The sequence below is a fragment of the Elephas maximus genome, chromosome X (assembly GCF_024166365.1).
Source record: "Elephas maximus indicus isolate mEleMax1 chromosome X, mEleMax1 primary haplotype, whole genome shotgun sequence".
In the NCBI taxonomy this organism is placed as follows: domain Eukaryota; kingdom Metazoa; phylum Chordata; class Mammalia; order Proboscidea; family Elephantidae; genus Elephas; species Elephas maximus.
Window position 1 is genome coordinate 180,222,172 of NC_064846.1, and position 26,141 is coordinate 180,248,312.

Consider the following 26,141-nt stretch of genomic DNA (forward strand, 5'->3'; position numbering starts at 1 on the left):
TGGAGCAAAGTTCTACTCTGATGCACCCTGGGTTGCCCTGAGTCAGGGTCAACTCTACGGCAAACGGTTGGACCCTCGGGATAGGTGAGTGACTTACAGAGTTACCGATTACATTATTTGGCTCAGATTGCTTTCTTCTCTGTGATAAGGCTGCTTGGATCCTGGGAGACCCAGAGGAGGCAGAGGGAGATGAGGGATTCCCTGAATGGGTACCTGGAGATCATAAAGACTGAGAGAGGGAGGGAGGGGAGGACAGCAGTCCGGGAGAGATTTAAACAGAAGTGGCCACGACACCCATCTTGGCGAGTTGTTTGCAGTAAGCTGTTTTCCAGAGCACAGAGGGTGGGGAGGACTTATTTGATCATCCTTGTTTTTTGTTTTTAAATTTTTATTGTAAATTAGGTGAAAGTTTACAGACTGAATTGGGTTCCATTCAATAGTTTGTACATAAAGTGTCCCATGACCTTGGTTTCGTTCCCCACAATGTGTCAGTACTCTCCCCATTTCCACCCTGGTTTCCCGTTTCCTTTCTCCTGAAGTTCTACCCCTTCCTGCCTTCTCATCTTTGCTTTTGGGCAAATGTCACCCACTGATCTCATATAATTGATTGTTCTCAGGAGTGCGTTCCTCTGGGATGTTATTGTTTATGGTATGGGCTTGTCTATTCTTTGGCTGGGAGGTGGTCTCCAGGAATGGCTTCAGTTCCAGGTCAGAAGGGTGTCGTAGGGCCATGGTCTCAGGGGTTCCTCCAGTCTCTGTCAGACCAGTAATTCTGGTCTTTTTTGTGAACTGAATTTTTTGTTGTACAGTTTTTCTCCCACTCTGTCTGAGGCCATCCGTTGTGATCCCAGTCGGAGCAGTTGATAGCGGTAGCTGGGCCATCTAGTTCTTCTGGTCTCTGGGGTCATCTACATCACTTGGCACAAGAGAGCTCGTAAAGATAGAGTTCTGCACCCTACTTTGATGAATAGCACCTGAGGTCTTAAAAGCTTGCTGGCAACCATCTGAGATACATCTATCGGACTCTTACGGTCCAGAGCAAAGGAGAGCGAAGAAAACCAAAGACTCCAGAGAGTAAATAGTCCAAAGCACCAATGGACCACAGGATCACTGCCATTTTACAGGATGCTAGGGTTTGGGTAAAATGTAACTTTCTCATTTATAACCCCTGTTGGCATTGCTAGTTGCGCTCAAGTTGTGCTGACCCTGGCTCACGGTGACCCCCGTTTGTGTCAGGGTAGAACTGTGCTCCGTAGGGTTTTCAGTGGCTGGTTTTCTGGAAGGGGGTCATCAGGGCTTCCTTCTGAGGCATCTGTGGGAGGGTATGAGCCGCCAATCTTTCTGTTAAATGTCCAGCGCAGTTAGCCATCTGCACCAAGCAAGGACTCCTGGGGTCTGGTAGTCCTCTTTTACATCAGCAAAAAATTTAATAATAACAAAAAACCAGTGGCTGCCGAGTAGATTCTGTGTGTATGTGTGTGTGTGTCCGAGTTTTCAGCGGCTGATTTTTCAGAAGGAGATTGCCAAGCCTTTCTTCCTAGGTGCCTCTGGGTGGACTCAAACCTTCAACCTTTGAGTTGGCAGCTGAGCGCGTAACTGTTGGCACCACATTTATAAAGGAGGGAGAACCTCAGCTCCGGTCCCAGGCAGCTGCGGGGATTAAGTAAAACAGCACATGAAGAGGGTTAGCACAATGCTGGCCCTATAGAATTGGGAGTGATACATTCGCCCTTTCATCTCTGGACAGCTTGATTTCCATCACAAAGCAGGGAACTTGGAAGGAAGGAAGTGCTTGCAATTCTGATGAGAACGTCTCCGGTCTCCTTGCTGAACTCAGAACAAAAGGGAGGCTCCTTGGGGGAAGCGTGTGACGAACCAGCAAGGTTGAAAGTTTGCATCAAAGCAAACCTATTGTCTTCCAGTCCGTTCTGATTCATAGCGACCCTACAAGACAGAGTAGAACTGCCCCGTAGGGTTTCCTAGGCTGTAATCTTTACGGTGGCGCAGTGGTTAAGTGCTCAGCTGCTAACAGAAAGGCTGGAGATTTGGACCCACTAGCTGCTCCCTAGAAGAAAGATGTGTCCGTCTGCTTCTATAAAGGCTAACCAAGCCCCTTGCCATCGAGACAGAGTAGAACTGCCCCGTAGGGTTTCCAAGGAGGGGCTGGTGGATTCACACTGCCGACCTTTTGGTTAGCAGCCGTAACTCTTAACCACTGAGCCATCAGGGTTTCTCTGTAAAGCTTACAGCCTTGGAAACCCTGTGGGGCACTTTTTTTTTTTTTTTTCCATAGGCTTACTATGAGTCAGACATGACTCGATGGTAATGGGTTTGGTTTTTTGGTTATTAATTTTTATGGGAACAGATTGCCAGGTCTTTCTCCCTCGGAGCTGCTGGTAGGTTCGAACTGCCAACCTTTCAGTTAGCAGCCAAGCGCTTAACCACTGTGCCAAAAGGGCACCTTATTCATTGCCAGCGCTAGTTATTTCTTGGTATATATCCATGGTTGTTGTTGTTAGGGTCTAAAGCTAAAGCCAAAAAAACCCAAACCTGTTGCCGTCGAGTTAATTCTGACTCACACTGACCCTGTAGGACAGATTAGAACTGCCCCACAGGGTTTCCAAGGCTGTAATCTTTAGGGTGGCGCAGTGGTTAAGAGCTCGGCTGCTAACCGAAAGGTTGGCAGTTCGAATGCACCGGGCGCTCCTTAGAAACTCTATGGGGCAGTTCTATTCCGTCCTATAGGGTCACTATGAGTCAGAATCGACTTGATAGCAGCAGGTTGAGTTTTTGGTTTTAATCTTTATAGAAGCCGACTGCCGCATCTTTGTCCCCACAGAGCAGCTGGTGAGTTCAAAGCACCAACCTTTCGGTTAGCAGCCGAGCACTTAACCACTGTGCCACCAGGGCTCCCTAAAATAAAGCCAACAGTTGTCGTTAGGTGCCATGGAGTTGATTCTGACTCATAACAGCCACATGCGATAGACTAGAGCTTCCCTATAAGGTTTCCTAGGCTGTAATCTTCATGGAACCAGATCTCCAGGTCTTTCTCCTGTGGACCCGCTGGTAGATTCAAACCTCCGACCTTGTGGTTAGCAGCTGAGCACTTAACCACTTTGCCACCAGGGCTCTTTGGATCAAAGAAAAACCAAAAAACCAAACTCGTTGCTGTTGACTCAATTCTCACTCATTGCGACCCTACAGGACAGAGCAGAACTGCCCCACACGGTTTCCAAGGCTGTAAATCTTTACAGGAGCAGACTGTCATGTCTTTCTTCCTTGGAGGGGCTGGTGGGTTTGAACTGCCGACCTCTGGGTTAGCAGCCAAGTTCTTCACTACTGCGCCACCAGAGGTAAGAGTGCCAAGGGCACAAGCTCCAGCCATAATGCCTTCCTTGTTCTTTCTGTGGGCAGAGGGGTGTGAGGAGGGAAAGGCAGGGCTCCGCGTGGGCGTCCCCGAAGGGAAAATACAGATGGAAGCCTGAGATTGTGGGGAGCGCGTTTCCGTCGTCATGGTCATCTTCATACGAATTTCCACAGAGGAACGCCGGGCTGGGGACTGTCCTGGGGGCGCAGCAGTCAGTGGGGAGCGTACAGTTTCCATGGCTCATTTCCTTTCAATAACATCCACTTTGTAACAAAACTGTCAACAACTTGTATTGAGGAAGGAGGGAAAAGAAAAAGGTTGCCTTGCTGGGGCGGTTCTCTTCTGACTTCCCCAAAAGTTGCAATGATTCATTTCTGAATTCCTGCCACAAATAACACCACCTGCAGAGAGGAGAACTTTGCTAACTTGTCATAGGAACCATTTTCTAGTTTAACAACTCAGAGGAGACCTGCTAAAAAGGTTTCACTTTGCAACCCTCCTACCCTGTGTGGAAGCACCTTCTTCTTTTGACTCGGGGCACAGAAGACATCAAAACTGGGGAGGTGCAGTGGAAAGGAAGGTGTGGGGGAAGCCAACATTAAAGCTATGTAGAGGTCCACGCAGGTCCCTGGATGGGACAAGCAGTTTTTGCTTGGCGACTGACCTAAAGGTTGGTGGTTTGGACTGATAAAATAAACATTATATTAAAAAACTAAACCTGTTGCCAAGGGGTTGATTCCAACTTACAGTGACCATATAGGACAGAGCAGAACTGTTCCATAGGGTTTCCCAGGCTGTAATCTTTACTGGAGCAGATCACCAGGTCTTTCTCCCTTGGAACGACCGGTGGGTTTGAATAGCTGGCTTTCCTTTTTGGCAGCCAAGTGTTTAACCACTGAGCCTCCAGAGCTCTTTAATCACCTTCTTCAGAGGCGGACTGCACAGCAGCGAATAATAGCCGTAATTGTAGGTATAATACAGGTGTAGTGTTGGTGCGTGTAGGTGGAGGTTTTGAGATAACCAACCAAAAACCCATGCCTGTCAAGTTGATTCCGACTCATAGCGACCCTATAGGACAAAGAAGAGCTGCCCCACAGAGTTTCCAAGGAGCACCTGGCGGATTTGAACTGCCGACCTCTAGGTTAGCAGCCGTAGCACTTAACCACTATGCCGCCAGGGTTTCCATTTGATATAGGTAAAGCTATTTAGGTATAAACAAACAAACAAAATCCAAATTTGTTGCTGTTGAGTCGATCCCGACTCATAGCGACCCTATAAGATAGAGTTTCCAATAAACCTATAAAACCAAACCCGTTGCTCTCGAGTTGATATGGACTCATAGCGACTCTATAGGACAGAGTATAACTGCCCCACAGAGTTTCCAAAGAGCGCTTGGTGGATTCGAACTGCTGACCTTTTGGTTAGCAGCTGTAGCACTTATCCACTACACCACCAGGGTTTCCTAATAAACCTATAAACGTGTATCTAAATGGACAGCAATGGGTTTGGTTTTTTGGCTTTATAGGTACCAATATAGGTATGTTGATATACCAAAAACAAACAAAAAAACCCAAACTCATTGCCGTCGAGTCAATTCTGCCTTATACTGCCCCATAGGGTTTCCAAGAGGCTAGTGGATTTGAACTGCCGACCTTTTGGTTAGCAGCCGAGCTCTTAGCCACTGCTCCACCAGGGCTCTATGTAGATATAGGTAGAGATACATAGACACACATATAAGAAAACCAAACCCGTTGCCATCAAGTCAATTCCGACTCATAGTGACCCTATAGGACAGAGTAGAGCTGCCCCATAGGGTTTTCAAGGAGTGGCTGGTAGATCTGAACTGCTGATCTTTTGGTTAGCAGCTGAGCTCTTAACCACTGTGCCATCAGGTAGGTATGGCTATAAGTAAAAGTATTCACACAACACACACATACACAGGTATTTAATGCTGGTATAGATGTTGTGTGCCGTTGAATTGATTTTGACTCATAGCTACCCCCGGGGATGGAGCAGAACTGTCCCATAGGGTTTTCTAGGCCGTAATGTTTACGGAAGCAGATTGCCAGGTCTTTCTCCTAAGGAGCCCCTGGTGGGTTCAAACTGCCAACCTTCCAGTAACCAGTCAAGTGCTTAAATGTTTGCGCCACGAAGGCTAAAAAAAAAAAAAAAAAAAAAAACCCTGTCGCCACTGAGCTGATTCCAACTAATAGCGATCCCATAGGACAGAGTGGAACTGCCCCACAGGGTTTCCTAGAAGCAGCTGATGAATTTGACCTGCTGGCCTTTTGCTTAGCAGCCAAGTTTCCCAAATCAGTCTCTAACATGTTTGGCAGGATTTAAGTTCTATATCACAGCATGAGGTATTACTGTTCACTTCACCCTTTATTTTCCCATAAATATTCCCCTTCAACTAGCTGACGTCATTTCAAAGTAAATTTCCAATTATGCCCTGAGAGCAGCATTTCGCAAACTTTTATAACTGAAAATCCTAGAGAGATGGGCTTAGTTTGCAGAAATTTCATCCATTTTAAGTCTACTTTTCAGAAATAAATAAGGCAGATACGCTAATGTTAGATGTTAGATAAGAAGTGAAAGGGGATTTTAAAGAATGAGTAATAAGTCACCTTTATCTCAATCCTCTTTCCTTGGTCCCAAAATCTGTGGAATTCCGTCCTCCACAAATGCCAGCCTCCCCAGGCCTCCTCACACTCATGGATTTTTCCCCTTGCTTTTTGTATTATTGTCCTGCCACATGGATGGGGTCTTTGGAGGGTGGTCTGCCATCTTGAATCTGAGGGGACATTGACAAAAGGGAGACCAGGATGCTGAATGGTCTGGGAACTGAGGAAGGAATGAGACTTGTTGAACCTTCTTCAGTTGTCTGAAAGGGGATCACCTGGTGATAGATTTTCTGTGTGTCGGAGGAAAGGCAGGAGGAAAAGGGGTGGGCAGATGGACGTTCTATCTATTGTAGCCCCTCAGAAATGCAATTGGCTGCTCTGTCAATAGCGAGTTTGCAGCCCTATGACTGCTGAAGAAGACTCAGGACGTTGTCTTTCAGAGATCTTCCAAATCAACTGAAGATAGTTCAGCAAGTCTCATTCCTACATGAGCTCTCAGACCCTTCAGTATCCTGGTCTTCCTCTTGTCAATGCCCCTTCAGACTCAAGATGGCGGATAATATTTTCACTCTTCCATCCACACATCCATCCATACACCCCCCCATCCTTCTATCCATCCACCCACTTATCCGCCTATTCATCTAGCCATCCACGCACCTACAAAGCATGTTCCACCCACTTAACCATCCATTCCTCCATCCACTTATCTATCCACCCATCTAGTCATCTATCCATCCATCCACTCACCCACCCATCACCAATATATCCATCCACCCATTTATCCATTGATCCATCCACACCAATCTATCCACCATCCATCCACCCATCCACCCATTGATCTACCCATCCATCCATCCGTCCATCCATCCGTCCGTCCGTCCGTCCGTCCATCCAACCATCCAACCATCCAACCATCCAACCAACCCTCCTCTCACCTGCCCATCCACCCAGCTGCCAACCCACTCACTCATCCATCCGTCTATCCAAACATCCACCATCCCTTCTTCCATTCCTTGATCTACCAGCTTTTAGAAACACGCACCCTGTGTGTGTCAGATGCTGAATAAACACCAGGCTCCAGGGAGGTACAGACCCAGACTGATGGATCCTTAGCGTCTCGAATCATCATTACACCTATTATTTACTATTTTTTTGGCCTCCACTCAACCAGCATTCAAGCTATAAGTTCCCTTACAAGATTCCTCACGTCACAGATTAAAAACCCTTCTTTAGTCAAATTGTATTTTGTTAGACCTGATTTTCCTCTTTATTGCCAGGACACTAGACACCAACTCTACCCCTTCCTGGTGCTTCTGGGAGGAGCAAGGCTGGACTGGGGGTGAGTGGGACAGACTGGAGGCGGGCAGGAGGCAGAGGCAGCTGCTGCTCCGCCCTCATTTTGAGGATTTGGCCGTTGACGTAGGGAACATTACTCAGCAGAGACAGTGCCCTGTGTTCAGTCTTGTAATTATTTGGTCGAGAGAAAACCATGCGGTTAAGGCGGAATCGAGTTTGGCTTTTTAAATTCACCTGCGATATCAGCATGGTGTAAATGTCTGTGCCCCAGGATGGTGTTCTATGCTCTCCAGGGCTCAGAGAAAGGGGACACGCAGAGCCGAAACATAACCATGTGAACGAGTCATTGAGCTCCTGGTTCCAGGCTCCCACAACCCCCAGGTGCTCTCACACACCCCCTCAAGCCAGCTCTCTTTCCACCCTGGGAGCTTCTGCATCAGACGGCTCACCCCCTCCACTCTTTGAAGCAAATCTTGACAAAAGTAAATGACATGAGGGAGGGGGACGTTCCACATTGCTCTGTGATAAAAAAAAAAAAAACACAAAAAAACACTGTTCCATATGGCGGTTCGAACCCACCAGCTGCTCCCGGGGAGAAAGATGTGGCGTTCTGCTTCCATAAAGATTTACAGCCTTGGAAACCCTATGGGGCAGTTCTACTCTGTCCTATAGGGTCGCTATGAGTCGGAATTGACTCGACGGCAATGGGTTACGTGTCACTTGAAGTCCCTGGGTAGCACAAAGTGTGAACGCACTCGGCTGCTAACCTAAAGGTTGGAGGTTCAAGTCTACCTAGAGGTGCCTCAGAAGAAAGGCCTTGGCAATTTACCTCTGAAAAATCACCCACTGAAAACCCCATGGAGCACAGTTCTACTCTGACCCACGTGGGGTCGCCATGAGTCAGAGCCAACTCAACGGTAACCGGTTTATGTTGCTTGCAACGCTGTTGTCTCTCTGCCGGGCAGAGAAACATTTCTGTTAAGTAACGGTTCCCTCCTGCAGCGAAAAGTGAACTCCGACAGCCTTTTGCCAGACCTGAATCTGATAGCAAACCACAGAGCTCTCGGCGGCACAAATTATTGCTCACGATTACGTTTGGCGTGTTTGCCAGATTTCGAAAGAGGATCCAGCAGCATAAAAGATATGTCGTCGGTGTGCAGTGTCCGTCTTGACAAAATAAAATGTGGACGGTGTGCCATTTGGAGGCTGGTGATGGCTTAACGATCGCTAGAGGCGTGATGCTGCAATGCCCACGTCTTACCTGGAGGTTGGTGTGGGAACCCAGCTTTTCTCTTGGAAATCACACAAAGCCTTAGTCCTGGTAGTGCAACGGTTAAGCGCTCGGCTGCTAACAGAAAGTTCACCGGCTTGAACTCACCCAGCGGCTCCGGGAGAGAAAGACCTGGCCATCTGCTCCCATAAAGATTACAGCCTAGGAAACCCTATGGGGCAGCTCTGCTCTGTCCTATAGGGTCCCTATGAGTTGGAATCGACTTGATGTCACACAACAACAACATTGTGAGAATTTAAAAAAAATCAAAAAACCAAACCTACCGCCACTGAGTGGACCCCAACTCATGGTGACCCTCTACGTGCAGAATAGAACTGCTCCATAGGGTTTTCAAGGTCGTGACCTTTTCAAAGTCGACCTCCAAGCCTTTCTTCTGAGGTGCCCCTAGGTGGGTTTGAACTGCCAGCCTTTTGGTGGGTAGTCGAGCACTTACCCAGAGGATTAAAGATGGCTACAAACAATTTGTAGACGGTCACCAAAAAAAGAGGAAGACCCTCAATGAGATGGATTGACATAGTGGCTGCAGCAATGAGCTCAAACATAACAATGATTGTGAGGACGGCGCAGGACCGGGCAGTGTTTTGTTCTGTTGTGCACAGAGTTGCTATGAGTTGGAACCAACTGGACAGCACCTAAAAACAACAACAGCACAAAAAATTTCCAGTTTTTGCCACCGAGAGGTGGGGTTCCGTTTTCTTCTCCATGAGTCTGACTGACCCTGTGGCTTGCGTTGGTCAGTAGAATGTGGTGAAGGTGATAGGTTGTGTGAGTGAGCCTTCTAGAACATTCTGTTCAGTCAAGGCTCCAGATGGCCGACAGCCGCCTTAAAGCTTCCGGCTGACAGCTGGCCCATCTCCCAGGAATGTGACTGTTATAGATTGAATAGTGTCGCCCCAAAAGCTGTGTCGAAGTCTTCAGCCCCGTACCTGTGAACGTGACCTTGTTTGGAAATAGCGTCTTTGTTAACATAAGGTCACACTGGAATAGGGTGGCTCCTAATCCCATGAGTGGTGTCTTATAAAAGAGGAGAAGAGACGCAGAGACAGGGAGCCAGGGGAAGGATTCCAGGTGACGATGCGGGTTCAAGCCCAGGAACATCAAGGATCACTGGCGGTCAGCAGAAGCCGGGATCGACGCCTGGGGTAGACTCTCTGCAGAGGCTCAGAAGGAATCCACATAGCTGACACCTCGACTTTGGACTTCTGGGTTCTGGAACTGTGCGAGAATAAATTCCTTGTTTGTGGCATGTTTTTAGGGAGCTTCAGGAAACAAAGACAATGACCCTTTTAGAACATCCCACCCAATGCAGCCCCCAGGGGGCCGAGAGCTCTAGGTGAACTTCTGGCTGACATTTGGCTCAGTTGCCAGTAGGGCTTCCCACCAGTTCACCCGCTTGGGACCCCTGTTGGGAATAAGAGTCGCCTGGGGAATTTCGTTACAATGTAGATTCCAATTGAGTACATCTAGGGTGGAAACGCAAATTCTCAGCAGGGGTTCGAACTGAAATAGACTGATTCTAAGACCCAGTTTTCAGGCATGCGAGGGAACCTTCTAGAACCTTCCGCTCAGTCAAGCGTCCAAATGGCTGACGTTAGCAGTCAAGCTCCTGGCTGACAGCCCAGCTGCCAGGCATGTGAGTGAACCTTCTAGAACATTCTGCTCAATCAAGCGTTCAGGGGACCGACAGCCCCAGCCAACACCGTGTGGAGCAGGGGAGTCGCTGAGTCCAGTCCACCTCAGAATCAGGAGAGATGCGGCCTGCTGCTCTCTTACGCCGCAGAGTTCCCGGGTGGCGCATTAAACAGGGGCAGGAAACCAACATGGTGCAGAGAAGAAATAAACATATTCTTCTCAGAGGGGCAGCTGGATTTTTAGCTACACTCAAACATATTTTACATCCCCAATCCTTTCTTTCTTTTCTTCCTTCCTTCCTTCCTCCCTCTCTCCTTTCTTTGCTTCCTCCCTCCTTGTCTCCTTCCTTCCTTTCTGTTTTTCCTTCCTTCTTTCCTCCTCCCTTCCTTCCTCTCTCTTTCTTTTCTTCCTTCCTTTCTCCCTTCCTCCTTCCCTCCATTCTTGTTTTCTTTCTTTTCTTCCTTCCCTCGCCCCCAACCTCCCTCACTTCTACCTCTCGTTTGCTGAATCATGGTGCATGTCTGGCGTTGTGAAACACGAACAACACGATATTGGTTTGTGGTTTTGAGTGGAGACGACGAAGACGAGGAGGCAGGCAGATGGAGAGGTGTCACCTCCATGGGTAATGGTCCTGGATTCAGAATTCACCAAGAGTCAGTTTCCATCCTGGGCTCCGGAGGAAGGGAAGGGCTTGGCAGGCCCACTCTGCCCCTAATCCCCCCATCCTATCCCCATGTAAAGGGGAGGATCCCAGAGCTTAAGTACCTTGAGAATGTAGCACTGCAGTGGTGGTTCGGCGGTGGAATTCTCACCTCCCACCTCATGCTTTGCCACCACCCGTCTGCGGTGATTGCAAGTATGTTTAGTAAACCTCAGGAGCCAGCACCCCAAATGTCTGCAGATGTGGCCAGTGTCCCCTGGGAGACAGAGTCGTCCTCTCCCCCACGTTGTGACCTGTCGCTCTGGGGACACTCGAGCTTCTTGTTCCTTCTCGCCTTCCTGGGACTGTTCTCTCAGGTGTTTTAATTCTAAAATAAAGAAAAAGAACAACAGGTACAAAGAGCAGAAATGTCAGAGAGGCTCGTCTCAGGCCGTAGAAGGCAGCCACACCTGACCCTGGCTCTTCTGAAACCTGGGAATTTTAATTAGGAGGCACCAGTATTTTCCAGAAGCAGAAATATGTGCGGTTCCCAAAAAAGGATTATCACAGCTACTCGGGTTGAGAAACTTTGCTCCACAAAATGGTAACAGAACCACTGGGCAGCAGTCAAGAAGGCACATTTACAGACAGACGTGAGACGTAAGTTAGCCGTTCCGCGTCCAGTTCAGGCTTCCAGCTCCCAAGCTTACACACCAAAAAGTCTCGCTGACCACGTTCTAGAAAATGATTCTGTGCATGGACTCCGAAAGTCCCCAGTCCATGTGTCCCTCTCGGGTACAATCCTTCCTTCCTCTGGCTTCCAGCAGCCTCAGAACACCTGGAGAGCTGAGCTCCCAGGCAGAATGCGGCGGCCCTGCCCTGAGTTCCTCTGATTTAGGGACCAGGAACGGGAGAACAAGAACAAAGGCTGTTTCTGGTGGTGCACTGGTTAATTAAGGGCTCGTCTGCTAACTGAAAGGTTGGCAGTTCAAACCCACCCAGCAGCACTGCGGAACAAAGACCTGGTGATCTGCTCCCCTAAAGATTACAGCCAAGAAAACCCTATGGGGACAGTTCTACTCTGTCACATGGGGTCACTAGGAGTCAAAAATTGACTCTACGGCACCATCAACAACAACCCTTTCTGACCAGGCTCTCTTGTTCTGAAATTGAAGTACCAGGTCATAGGGCTTGATCACACAGGTGAGGCACCCTCTGTGCTGGGTTAGCAGAGAGGCCGAGCACCCCCTCGGGCATAAGGCATCTTGTCAGCTGCTACTGAGTCAGGTCAGACTCACGGCAGTCCCTTGCACAAAGGAATGAAACACTGCCCGGTCCTTCTCCATCACCTCGATTAGTTGTGAATCGGACCGTTGTGATCCATAGGGTTTTCACTGACTGAGTTTCAGAAGTACATCTCCAGGCCTTTCTTCCTAGTCCGTCTTAGTCTGGAAGCTCCACTGAGACCTCTTTAGCATCCTAACGACACACGAGCCTCCACTGACAGGAAGTGCGTTGGTGGGGAATTGTACCCGGGTCTCCCACGTGGAAGGTGAGGAGTCTACCACCGAACCACGAGAGCTCTCTGGTTTAAGGCATTAAAAAAGCAAACCAAACCAGTTGCCTTGAGTGGAACTCAACTCTTGGCATCCCCATATGTGTCTGAGTAGAACTGTGCTCCATGGGGTTTTCAGCGCCTGATTTTTCGTAGTTGCCAGGCCTTTCTTCTGACGCACCTCTGGGGGAATTTGATCCTCCAACTTTTCAGTTAGCAGCCAAGTGCGTGTGCATTACCCAGGGACCCCGTACTTAAGGCATTGTGTCATCGTTGGGTGCCATCGTATTGCTTCCGACTCATAGCGACCCCATGTGACAGAGTAGAACTGCCCCCAAAGGGTTTCCTAGGCTGTAATCTTTATGGGAGCAGACTACCAGGTCTTTTCTCCCGAAGGGAGTGGGTTCAAACTGCTATTCTCTCAGTTAGCAGCTGAGTGCTTAACCGATGTGCCACCAGGACCCCTTGTAACACACACGGTGAATGTGCTTCTTAGTTCAATCAAATACGTGAGACCAAATGGGCACCTCCTGCCCAAAACAGGACGAGCAGGTAGGAAGGGACAGGAACTGGACGAAGGGACATGGGGGAGCATGCTGTCACATTGTGGGGATTGCAACCAATGTCACAAAGCAATATGTGTATTCATTTTTGAACGAGAAATTAACTTGAGCTCTAAACTTTCACCTAAAGCATAATAAAATTAAACAAAAGAGAGACTATTGTTGTGTGTCATCCCATTGATTCCGACTCATAGGGACCCCAAGCGGAACTGCCCATAGTGTTTCCTAGGCTGTAATCGTTAAGGGAACAGATCTCCAGGTCTTTCGTATGTGGGTTCGAATCCTGGCTCTGGCTCTTAATGATGGGGGTCATGATGGCCACACCCATTTCTCAGGAAGTTGTGGGGAGACTTCAGTGAGATCGTGGATATGGGGGGCCCCTCGCAAAGTGTGTCTTCAGCAAACGTCCCCATCCGCAACCTCATCTGAGATCTGTAAGAATCCAGGGCTGGATGAAGAAAGTTAGTTCTTGATAAGCTTTCAAGAGGGAAACCATCAAAGTGCATGCAAATAGCTGCCCCACACGGGCGTGAGTGTGTGCGTTACAAATGCCATTTTAAAAATAAGACGTGAGTCTTCGCTTCCTGTAGTCATTTCCCCAGTTTGGCTTTCATCCGTTTAAAATGCGGTGGCCCTAGCACATTAGTCCTGAACCCTAACCCCCGGGTGCTCACCAAACCTGCGGACCTGTCTGCTCCTCTCTCAGAATGAGGCACTCCTTCCTGCCCTGGGCAGTGGCCACTCTGCTTCTGCTGGGAGATCCGGTGGCTCTGGAGGAATCAGGACCTGGTGAGCTGTCCCCTGGGGAGGTGGGCACCGTGGGTGTCAAATGTTCTGGATGTTTTTAAAAATTCATTTTATTGATCTTTGTTGTTGTTGAGAATATAGACAGACTAGGCGCCGAGTCAACAATTTCTACACGTACAATTCTGTGACATCAATGACGTTCTTTCGGTTGTGCACCTCCTTTTCCAAATTGTTCCTCCCCTATTAATGTAATCTCACTGCTCCCTAAGTTTTCTATATAATCTTTGGAGTTGCTGTTGTTGATTTGATTCCATACAGATACCTCTTAAAAGAGCACAATGCTTAAGACAGACATTCTTTACAAAGTTAAACTAAATAATCGTTTGGTTTAAAGTAGACTTCAGAGATATTTTTGGTTAAAGGTTTAGAGATTATCTCAGGGCGATAGTTTTGGGGGTTTTTCCGGTCTCTGTGGCTGCAGAAGCCTGAGCTCCATGGGAATTTGGAATTCTGTTCTACATCTTACCCCCTTTTGATCAGCGTTCTTCTATAAAATCTTCGGTCATCAAATTCACTAATGGTAGCAAGGCTGTGTTCTGTATGTCAATACCCTCTTTTTTTTATTCTCTCCCTTGATGTGTTTGTCAGCCACACTCTTTTTTCATAGAAGTTACAACGGACATATCAAAATTTCTCTGTGCCTGTGAGAAATTCAGGTCATCTAAACCTACTTCTGGAATCCCTGGGTGGTGCAGTTAACAAGCTAGTCTGCTAACAAAAGGTTGGAGGTTCAAGTCCACCCAGACGTGCCTCAGAAGACAGACTTGGCAACCTACTTTCAAGAAATCAGCCCGTGAAAACCCCGTAGAGCCCAGTTCTACTCTGACACACATGGGACCACCATGAGTCAGAGCTGACTTGATAGCAATGGGTCAACCTGTTGTAAACAGCACCCCTCTTTGTTTGAACACAGGACCAGGCTTGAATCAATAAGAAATGGACCCTTGTCTGCTAAGATTCTAGGCTCAGACGACCGTCATTTTCATATTTCTGCTTTCAACGAGGGTGAAAGTTTTTGTTTAAATTAATATTTATGTTCTTGGGGTGAGCTCACATTGTAACAACACCTCAGACAAAGTCAAGGGGCTTGCAAAATGGGTTTTGGTGCCATCCACGAAATAATCAGTACCAGCACCCAGACCCCAGGCAGGGGCCCGACTGGACCTCACGCCTCCCTGGGCTTGCAGGGGCTACTACCTTTTGACAGTAATCAGAATTCTTGTCTTTCTGTCTTCACGGTATTGTTCCTGGAGACTTGTCAGAAAATCATTGCCAGGCTCTATGCTCATGATACAAATATTTTTTATTTTTATTAAAAAAAAATTTTTTTTTTGTACTTTAGCTGAAAGTTCGCAGAACAAACTAGTTTCTCGTTAAACAATTAATACACATATTATTTTGTGACATTGGGTATCAATCCCACGACATGCCAACACCTTCCCCTTCTCGACCTTGGATTCCCCATTTCCATCCATCCAGCTGTCCTGTCCCCTCCTGCCTTCGAATCCTTGCCCCTGGGCTGCTCTGCTCATTTATCCCCATTTGGTTCTAGGGGACTGTCTAGTCTTTGGAGGAAGGGTGAACTCTGGGAGTGTCAAGTTACAAATCTTGTTGTTAGATGCCATTGAGTCAGCTGTGGCTCACATTGACCGCGTGCACAACACAACACAGTGTTGCCCGGTCCTGTGCCATCTTCACCACCTTTGCGGAGCTTGAGCCCATTGTCGCAGCCACTGTGTGTTTTGAGCGCCTTCCAATCTAGAGAATCGTTTTCTAGGTCTTTATCGGACAATATCCTGTTGTGATCCTTAAGGGTTTCTTTGGCTAGTGTTTGGAAGTAATCACCAGGCTTTTCTTCCTAGCCTGTCTTAGTCTGGAAGCTCAGTTGAAATCCACCTACCATGGGTGACCCTGCTGATAGTTGGAAAAATATCAGTGTCTCAGTTTCCAGCATCGCGGCAACGCTCAAGCCCCCACAGTACAGCACCCTGACAGACAGGTGGGGGTTAAGTACAAATGTGAGAAGCCAGATGGGAGAACGTGGGTGGGTCTCCAGTCAGGCAGCTAAGCCCGCAGTTGACTGTCCAGCTGCAGCGCCTCCCACAGGTCCAAGCCAGGTATGGCGTTCCACGGCCCCTTAGGGTCTGACCTGTCCCCGTCAGCCAACCACAACGCCGTGCTCGCCTTCCCTCTCTTTGCCAGCCTCCTGCACACCTGGCTTATTCCCTGCTATCCCCTTTGTTCCTGGACTCATGGATACAAACAGGGTTTCGAGACCACCCAGCCAGAGGTGTGGTGAAGCCTGTGTGTACCTGTCCGCTGGGCTCCAGGTAGCACCTGTGTGACTCCTGTGACAATGTGGGCGCATGTTCCACGCGGCTCTGCTGCCTGCCAGGGACAAAGGCAGAGCAATGACGAATGTGAACAACACATTTTAGTCCATTTCTTTCTTTCTTTCTTTTTTATTGTTGTAAAAATATAGAGAACACAATATTTGCCAATTCAGCATGGGCCACTTGGACAATGCAATGAAATCAATTACATCAGTCGTGCTGGGCAGCTATCACCAACATCCACGGCCTTTTTTTTCATCCCCATAAGCAGAAACTCAGTGCTGGCTTAGCCAAGATCCCCTTTTCCCTCTTCCCTCTCGCCCCTTGTACTTGTTGATATTGAGTTGAGTCCCACTCATAGCGACCCAGTGTGACAAAGTAGAACGGCCCCGTAGAGTTTTCTAGGCTGTAATCTTTATGGAAGCAGATCTCCAGGCCTTTCTCCCAAGGCACCTCTAGGTGGGTCCCAACTGCCAACTTTCGGTTCGTGTTGTTGTCGTGGGCCGTTGAGTTGATTCTGACTTGTGGGACGCCATGTAATGGAGTAGACCTGCTCCATAGGGTTTCCTAGGCTGTAATCTTTATGGGAGCAGATGGTCCACTCTTTCTCTCATAGAGCCTCTGGGTGGGTTCAAATCACACACCTTTTCGTTAGCAGCCAAGTGCTTAACCATTGTACCACCAGCGTTAAGGCACTGTTAAACTCTGACCTCTATATCTTTGTCAGGCTATTTCTTTCTTTTTTTTTGTAATTCACATTTTGTTGTATTTTTGGTGAAAGTGTTCACAGCAAAACAGGTTCCCATTCGACAATTTCTACATGTATTGTTTGCTGACTTAGAGGGATAGTCTCATCGTTTCTGCTCTAGATTTGCCTTTTCAGCTTCCTGGTCTCACAGCCCTCCAACCTTCTCATCTTTGCTTCAGGGTAATCGTTGACCATTTGGTCCCATATAGAAGATTTTTTTTTTAAAAGGAGTGTAGTATTCGTGGGGCCCTGGTGGCACAGTGGTTAAGAGCTCGGCTGCTAACTGAAAGGTAGGCAGTTTGAATCCACCAGCCACTCCTTTGAAACCCAGTGGGGCAGTTTTACTGTGTCCTACAGGGTCGCTATGAGTCAGAATCGGCTTGATGGCAGCAGGTTTGGTTTTTGTGGTAGTACTCACTGGGTTTACTTGTGGGTGACAGTCTTTGTTTTTTGAGCTAACCTGCTATTTAATGAAAACATGATGTCAGTGGCTAGTTTCTGTTCCAGGTTTATAGAGTATCTCAGAGCATATTCTCAGGGAACCCTCCAGTCTTGACGGGCCCAGTTAAGCCGTGGCTCTGTGAGAATTTGAAGTTCTGTTCCACATTTTTTCCCTTTCTATCAGGATTCATTGATTGTTGGGCCATTTCTTTATTTTCTTTTTAAATTGTGCTTTAAGGGAAAGTTTACAGAGCGAACTAGCTTCTCATTAAACAGTTAATACTCGTACTGTTTTGTGACATTGGTTGCCAACCCACAACATGTCAACACTCTCCCCTTCTCGACTTTGGGTTCCCCAGCTTTCCTATTCTATTCTGCCTTTTTGTCCTTGCCCCTAGGCTGGTGTGCCCCTTCAGTCTTGTTTTGTTTTATGGACCTGTCCAATCTTTGGCTGAAGGGTGAACCTCAGGAGTGACTTCAGTACTGAGCTAAAAGGGTGTCTGGGAGCCATACTCTCTGGGCTTCTCCAGTCTCTGCAGGCCCGTTGGGGCGCTTCTTGAGATTCCCTTCTTCCTCCTTTAGTGAGCCCTGACTTGGAATGTGTTTGCGGGAAGGTGCACCGTAGACAGATTCTGACCCAACCTCAACCACGGGCACGGGCAGAAGTGGGTATACACTTCTAAATCTGCCTTCTTGCCATCCAGCCAAGTGTGCTCAAAGTCTTTCTAGTAACTTCTTAGAAAATGCTTAAGTTTGCTTTCTGTATGAAGACTTTTGTGGTTTGTGTTTCTTTTCTTTCAATGCATCGCTTTGTACCCAAGACGACTAGAGGTGTGAAAACCATTAAGAAGTAATTAAAGGTGAACAGGGACCTATGAGTATCTAAGGATGGTGCGGGGGGTCTTGCCCGGTGTCCCCACCATAAATCCGTCATGACGTAGCTGCTGAGTGGGTCTACCATGGACCATCAGTGGGTGATGCCATCTCAGCAGTTCATTTTAAATAGAAATGAAAAGTGGGTCCAGGTGGGAAGGAGCAACAACGTATGTTTGAGATAGTTGTTGCTGGGTGCCACCCAGTTGATTGAGACTCAGTGAGCTCATGTGATAGAGTAGAACTGCCCCATAGGGCTTCCTAGGCTGTAATCATTATAGGAGCCGACTGCCAGGTCTTTCTCCCTAGGAGCTGGTGGGTGTTTTCGAACTGCCCACCTTTCAGTTAGCAGCCGAGTGCTTAACTGTTTGCATCACTTAAAGACTCCTCTGATTGTGGGTTGTTGTTGTTGTTCGGTGCTGTTCAGCTGATTCTGACTCGTAGTACCCCCATGTGACAGAGGAGAACTGCCCCATAGGGTTTCCTAGGCTACAATCTGTACAGGAGCAGATCGCCAGGTCTTTCTAACGAAGAGCTACTGGTGTGTTAGAACTGCTGACCTTTCAGTTAGCAGCTGAGCTCTTAACCGCTGTGACACCAGGGCCCCTTGTGTTTGAGGTGACAGTAACCTGTTGCCGTCGAGTCTCATAGCGACCCTAGAGGACAGAGTAGAACTGCCCCATAGAGTTTCCAAGGAGCAGCGGGTGGATCCGAACTGCTGACTTTTTGGTTAACAGCCGTAGCTCTTAAACACTGCGCCACCAGGGCTAAAAACCGCATCCAGACTTTGGCAGGGAGAGGTTTTCTTCAGAAAGGAAAAGAGGAAGGAACTATTAAAATCAGGGGAGGGGGCTGTTGTTATAGGAGACAGCTCTGACCATTAGACCTGGAAGCGTCTCAAGAGTTAGGGAAGAAGCATTGTCTTTTACATACACTGTTATGGATTGAATCGTGATCCCCAGAGTAAGTGCTGTGAACCCTAACCCTCATATCTGTGGTTATGGAAACCCTGGTGGTATAGTGGTTAAGTGCTTCAGCTGCTAACCAAAAGGTCTGCAGTTGGAATCCACCAGGTGATCCTTGGAAACTCTGTGGGCAGTTCTATTCTGTCCTATAGGGTCTCTATGAGTCAGAATTGACTCCATGGCAATGAGTTTTTTTTTTTTTTTTTTTTTAATCTGTGGTTAGAATCCCATTTAGGAATGGGTTTTCTTTGTCATGTTAATGAGATAAGATTAGTGTAGGGTGTGCCTTGAGTCAATCTCTTTTGGGATGTAAAGGAAGTAGATTAGGCAAAGAAGCAAGCACAGATAGGGGAAGACAGATGTCACTTGGAGATGGCCAAGGAATGGAGGAACAGGAGCTGAAAGAGACAAGAGACAAGAGAGAAGGGGAGAGATAATAGAGATGAATGATAGCAAGGATAGGGAGGCTAGAGGTGGACGGAGAGGATAGAGACAGAAGAGAGAGGATAGAGACAGAAGAGAGAGGATGGAGGTGGACGGACATGATAGAGAGCCAAGAGATGGATAGAGATAGAATAGAGAGGACAGAGGTGGACGGAGAGGATAGCGGTGGACAGAGAGGATAAAGATGGATAGACATGATACGAGAGATGGATAGAGATTATAGAGAGGATAGGGAAGAAGAGACAGGAGAGAGATAATGGAGATGAATGATAGAGGTGGATAGAGAGGATAGAGATTATAGAGGTGGATAGAAAGGATATATATATATAGAATAGAGAGGATAGAGATAGAGAGGAAGAGGTGGATAAAGAGGAGAGAGAGAGTAGAGAGGATAAAGGTGAACAGAGAGAATAGAGATGGATAGAGAGGATAGGGAAGGAAAGAGAGATGAGAAGAGAGAGATTAATAGAGATGAATCACAGCAAGAATGGACAGGCTATAGAGATGGACAGAGAGGGTAGAGGTAGAGAGAATAGCAGGGATACAGATGACAGGGAGGATAGACAGGCTACAGATGATAAAGACGGATAGAGAGAATAGGTATAGATACATAACTCATTGCCCTGGAGCCCATTCGGCCTCATGGAAACCCTACAGGACACAGTAGAAGTGCCCCATAGGGTTTCCAAGGAGTTGTTGGTGGGTTGGAACTGCTGACCTTTGGGTTAGCAGCTGAGCTCTTAACCACTGTGCTACCGGCGCTCCTGTCAGCACTAGATATGGGTAGAGAGGACAGCGTCAGCACTACATAACTAGGACAGCAATTGAGAGAAAACCAGGCTAGAAAGCCCAGGTGTGGGGAGCGGGGTGGAAACTTGGGATCAGGGGGTAGTAATCGGAATGTCAGCTTGTTCTCTGGGAGGGGCGCTTAAGGAGGGGTGGTATGTTGGCTCGGGAGTCTCTGGGTGTGCAAATGGCGAAAGCACTTGACTGCTAACTGAGAGGCTGGAGGTTCGAGGCCACCCAGAGGCACCTTGAAAGAAAGGCCTGGCAATCTCCTCCCAAAACTCAGCCACTGAAAACCCAGGGGGGAGCAGTCCTACTCTGAGACACATGGGTCCGCCAGGAGTCAGGGTGGCTTGATGGCTACTGGTTGGTTACATCGGTTCTTCCCTAGACTCTCTGGTCCTCCCTCCAGGGCAGACAAAAAGAGTTATTTGATTGGAAATTCTTCATTTCTGATTAATGCCGTGGGCCCTGGCTATCTCTATGATTGCCAAGCCTACTTAAACGGCTGTATACCAAGCAGAGGTGAAGTGGCGCAAGGATTTTGAAGAAAGTTATCTAAGCCGTGTGACGGCACTGGTCGAATTCTCCACTCACAGGTGGGAGAACCAGGTTCGATTCTCAGCGAACGCATCTCACGTAGACCCACGTTTCGTCTGTCAGTGGAGGCTTGCCTGGTGCTGAACAGGTTTCATTGGAGCTTCCAGACTAAGACAGACTAGGAAGAAAGGCCTGGCTACCTGCTTCCAAAAATCAGCCAGTGGAAACCCTGGCTTCATCCCAATGGCCTGTTCCTCAGCCAGCCGTGGGGAAGGTGCAGGTCCAGGCACTTTTGTTCCCCTGTGCACGGAGTCACCGTGAATCGGCACAGCTAACGACAACAGCAGCAAAAATCTAAACTGTACATTCTGTGGTCTACCAGCTGTCCGCTCTTTTGGCCTCACGTCACAGACCAATCCCTAAAATATCTACAAGAGTTTTGGGGGCAAATCCCCTTGGTATAGCCACAATTGCCGCAGCAAATTATTGTAATTAATTACCTTTTCTACATTAAAAAAAAGAAAAACTGGGCATGACTTTCTAAACGTAGAAGGGGGTTCTTGGTATTTAAAGGACGTAACTGCCTGCATGACTGAGACAACGTGGTACAAATCTATTCATCTCCACATTTCTGTCGCATTCAGGTTTTACCAGGGGGTGGAGGTGGGGGAGAACAAAATCCAACACGTGGGTTACAGACCTCAGAGGCTGTTTTACAGAAGCACCCAGGGTTTCACACCAGCTAGTTGGGGTCAGCAGGCATGCACATGGTTAATCGTTTTTACTTAGTCATCTCTACTGCACCATTTCAGATGGGTTTCACCACATCTTTGATCAAAGAAAACCATATCAGAGACATGTGAGGATATGTGTACCTTGCTTACTATAATCTGGTGAGCACCTTGCTTCCTGTAGGCCTGTGTGTACCTTCTTGTCTTGATTATCTAGTGTGGCTATAACAGAAATACCACAAGTAGATGGCTTTAACAAAGACAAATTTATTTCCTCACAGTAGATAAAGTAGGCTAAAAGTCCAAACTCAGGGCATCAGCTCCAGGGGAAGGTTTTCTCTGTTGGTTCTGGAGGAAGGTCCTTGTCATCAATCTTCCCTTGGATTAGGAGATTCTCCCTGCAGAAGCCCTGGGTCCAAAGGGCGCGATCTGCTCCCACCACTGCCTTCTTGGTGGTATGAGGTCCCCATATCTCTGCTCACTCCCTTTTCCTTTTATCTCTTGAGAGATAAAACGTGATGCAGGCTGCATCACAGGGAAACTCCCTTTACATTGGATCAGGGATGTGACCTGCTAAGGGTGTTACAATCCCACTCTAATCCTCTATAACATAAAATTACAATTACAAAATGGAGAACAACCACACAATACTGGGAATCATGGCCTAATCAAGTTGACAAATATTTTTGGGGAACACAATTCAGTCCATGACACTTGCTCACTGTCAACCCGTGTATACCTTGCTCACTGTAATCTTGTGTACACCTTGCTCATTATAAGCCCCCGTCTTAGTCATCTAGTGCTGCTATAACAGAAATACCAAACATGGATGGCTTTAACAAAGAGAAGTTTATTCTCTCACAGTCCAGTAGGCTAGAAGTCAAAGTTCAAGGCCCCAGCTTCAGGAGAAGTCTTTCTCTGTTGGCTCTGGAGGAAGGTCCTTGTCATCAATCTTCCCTTTGTCAGGGGCCATCTCAGTGCAGGAACCTGAGGTCCAAAGGACGAGCTCTGCTCCTGGCACTGCTTTCTTGGAGGTATGAGGTCCCCATGTCTCTCTGCTTGCTTCTCTCTTTTATATCTCAAAAGAGGTTGGCTTAAGACACTACCTAATCTTGTAGATCTCATCAATATAATCGCCACTTATCGATTTTACTACATCATAGTGATAGGGTTTACAGTATATAGGGAAGTCACATCAGAAAATAAAATGGTACACAATCATACAGTCGTACAAGGGAATCGTGACCTAGCCAAATGGACAGATATTTTGGGGGGGACACGATTCAATCCACGACACTTGCTTACCGTAAGCCCCTGTGTACCTTGCTCACTATAAGCCCACACGTACCTTGCTCCCTGTAAACCCATGTGTACCTTGCTCACTGCAAGCCCGTGTGTACCTTCCTTACTGGGTAATCAGACCCTGGAGATACCAGGGTTCATTTTCACAGACCCACCTCTTGGTGGACCTCGATGTGCTGTCACTGTGAGAAGGAAAGGTCAGAAGTAAGGGAGGTAAACAGGGACTGAGACCAGACCAGGAACACAGCACGGCAGGGGATGAGGCTTTAGAACAGCTTTGGGACAGAACTCACGGACCGTATAATCGCCCTTTCACAGTGCACACAGCTCAGCATGTTGCGCTACCATCCCCTCTATCTAGTCCCAGATCATCTCTTTTAAAGTAATTTGTTTACTTATTTTTTGCTGTTAATATACACAGTAGAACGCACACCGATTCGATGGTTTCTACATGTACAACTCAGTGACATGGATGACATCCTTCGAGTTGTACAACCATTCTCACTCTCCTTTTCTGAGTTGTTCCTCCCCAGTTCACATAAACTCACTGCCCTGAGCTTCCCATCCAACCTTTCGAGTTGCTGTTGTCAATTTGATCCCATAATACAGATCTTAAAAAAGAGCACCATCCATGCTCAAGGCAGAGATTCTCTGCTAGTTAACGTAGGTAGACTACTGTTTGGTTTTAAGAAGACTTCAGGAGATATTTTTGGTTTAAGGTTTAAAGATGATCTCAGGGCAATAGTTTTGGGGGTTCATCCAAGCTTCATGACTTCAGGAAGCCTAGATTCTATGAACATTTGAAATTCTGTTTTGCATTTTCCCCCCTTTTGATCAGGATTCTGTTGTAGACTTGTTGATCAAAGCATTTATAATGGTAGCTGGGCACCATCCAGTTAGCTCCAGGATGTCTTCATCGTCCCCAAACAAAACCCTGCGCCTGTTAGAAGTCACTCCTTTCTCCCCCTGGAGCCACTAATCTCCTTTGTGTCTCTATCAATTTGCCTATTTTTTTAATGGATTTCAGATAAGTGGAATCCTACTTCATCTGTCCTTTCGCGTCTGGCTTCTTTCACTCGGCGTCACGTTTTCAAGGTTCATCCACGCTGTGGCGTGCGTCAGGGCTTCGTTTCTCTTGATGGCTGAGTGATACTCCGTCGTACGGATAGACCACATCGTGTTAATCCAACGAGACGAGCTTTAGAGTTTTGCCTGGAAATGTTCTGACGGCAGCACCGTGGTAGTCGGTGGCCAGAAATCAAAACAAATCAGCAAAATTCAGTGCAACCATTTTTAAGGCAGGTAATCCCTTACCTGGATGAGGTACAGTTGTTTCAAGAGGTAGCATAAAACTGTACTTTTAAAATAAAATAGGTAAGCAAAATTAACTTATCTTTTCGATCTTAGAAATGTGTTCTGCAGTGTTCTTTGGTCTGAGGAGGGGGTCTTGATGAGGGTGGGGATTTTGAAGGCAAGTGCATTGGATCGGTGTGGAAATCAAAAACACAAAGACCTCTCTGTCTTTGTCTCTCTTTCTCTCTCTCTGGGTCTCTCTCTGTCTCTGCCTCTCTGTCCCTGTGTCTCTCCCTCTGTCTCTGTCTTTCTCTCCCTCTCTCTCTCTCTGGGTCTCCTTCTTTTTCTGTCTCTCTGTCTCTGTGTATCCATTTCTGTCTCTCTGTCTCTGTCTTCCTCTCTCTCTCTGGGTCTTTTTCTGTTCTGTCTCTCTGTCTCTGTCTCTCTCCCTCTGCGTCTCTATCTACCAGCCTGTCTCTCTGTCTCTGTCTCTCTCCCTGTCTGTCGCTCTGTCTTTCTCTTTTTCTCTCAGTATAGACAGTCTCCCTTAACAGGGCCCCCTTGCAATCTAAACCTCTGCCTCTTAAAATTTCCAAATAAATGACTAACCTCCAGTAAAACCAACAAATGCTTTCTGAACAACCGTGGGTAGGGTTGGAGTGTGGGAGTCACGAGTCCCTTTCCGCCAAGGAGCTTGTGTTCAAAGGTGGGAGCTTTGACAACACAAGAACAAAACGGCAGCTTTTAACGGAGCTGGCCGCCCCGGGAATGTCAATAACCACGGATGGATGGCTCAGGGGAATCAGTAACTCCCAGAGAGAAAAAGAGGACGTGGGGATTTTAGAAGTAGAGCCGGGGTGAGGACAACATGGGCTAGCACAAGTTCCCTCTGCTTTCCAAATAGCCTCTAATCCTTAAAAAAAAAAGTCAAACCAAACCCATTGCTGTCAAGTTGATCCTGACTCCTAGTGACCCTATAGGACAGTGTAGAACTGCCCTGTAGGGTTCCCAAGGCTGTCATCTTTATGGAGGCAGACTGCCACATCTTTCTCCTGGGGAGCCTCTGGTGGGTTTGAACTGCCGACCTTGTGGTTAGCAGCCGTGCGGTTTTTGAACCGGGAGCATGGGTGGTTCAGCCATAGAATTCTGAGCTTCCCTGCGGGAGACCTGGTTTCGATTCCCAGCTGATACACCTCACGTGCCGCCACCAGAGGAGGCTTGCATGTTGCTGTGATGCTGGACAGGTTCAGCAGAGCCTCTAGACTAAGACAGACTAGGAAGAAAGGCCTGGCAATCTACTTCAGAAAATCAGCCAATGGATGGCTGTGGTTGGATCTGCAACCGCTCATGGGGATGGTGCAGGACCAGGCAGTGTTGTGTGTTGTTGTGCACGGGGTCACCGGGAGTCAGGGGCCAAGTCTACGGCAGCAGCAACAACGACAATACTGAACCAGTTGTGAGAAGACGCCATCGCAAGATAAAAATGGGCTGCCCGGAAGCATGTTGTAGAATTGGTGGGAAGCCTCCCACCGTTCCCCCATTCCCCTGTCTCAGAGCACTGACCACACAAAGGATGAGGCTGGGGACCCCGATTGTACCCCTCACCTAGACCTCATGGCCATCGGTGACGCAGCAGAAATGACTCCATCCATCATGACCGGTGAGCACGCAAGCTAGGGGGTCACAGGTCCCGTCCATGTCATTCTCTCTCGAGCCAGGCATGAGCTCAGAGAGGGGGTTGTCCGTTCCTGTTGCTGACTCACTGCTTGTGGGAGTCCTTCAACCACAGGACACCTCACTTTTCAGCTGGAAAATGGGGGTTTCTGTTTTCAGCAATCAGACATTTTCCACCCTGTGGGCTCAAAGAGCTGATGTAATGTTCACGAGGGGCTGAGCACTCAACCCTCTTC

At 47.7% G+C, this 26,141-nt stretch overlaps 1 protein-coding gene across 1 annotated transcript in view; it reads left to right on the plus strand.

Annotated features, from left to right (window-relative positions):
- Nucleotides 1-13,658: 13,658 nt before the first annotated feature.
- Nucleotides 13,659-26,141, plus strand: part of CRLF2 (cytokine receptor like factor 2) — a 41,247-nt gene continuing 28,764 nt past the window's right edge. The window contains exon 1 of the mRNA XM_049871579.1: nt 13,659-13,757. Within this exon, the coding sequence (XP_049727536.1) occupies nt 13,676-13,757 (82 nt within the window). The 5' untranslated portion in view covers nt 13,659-13,675. The remainder of the gene's footprint in view (nt 13,758-26,141) is intronic.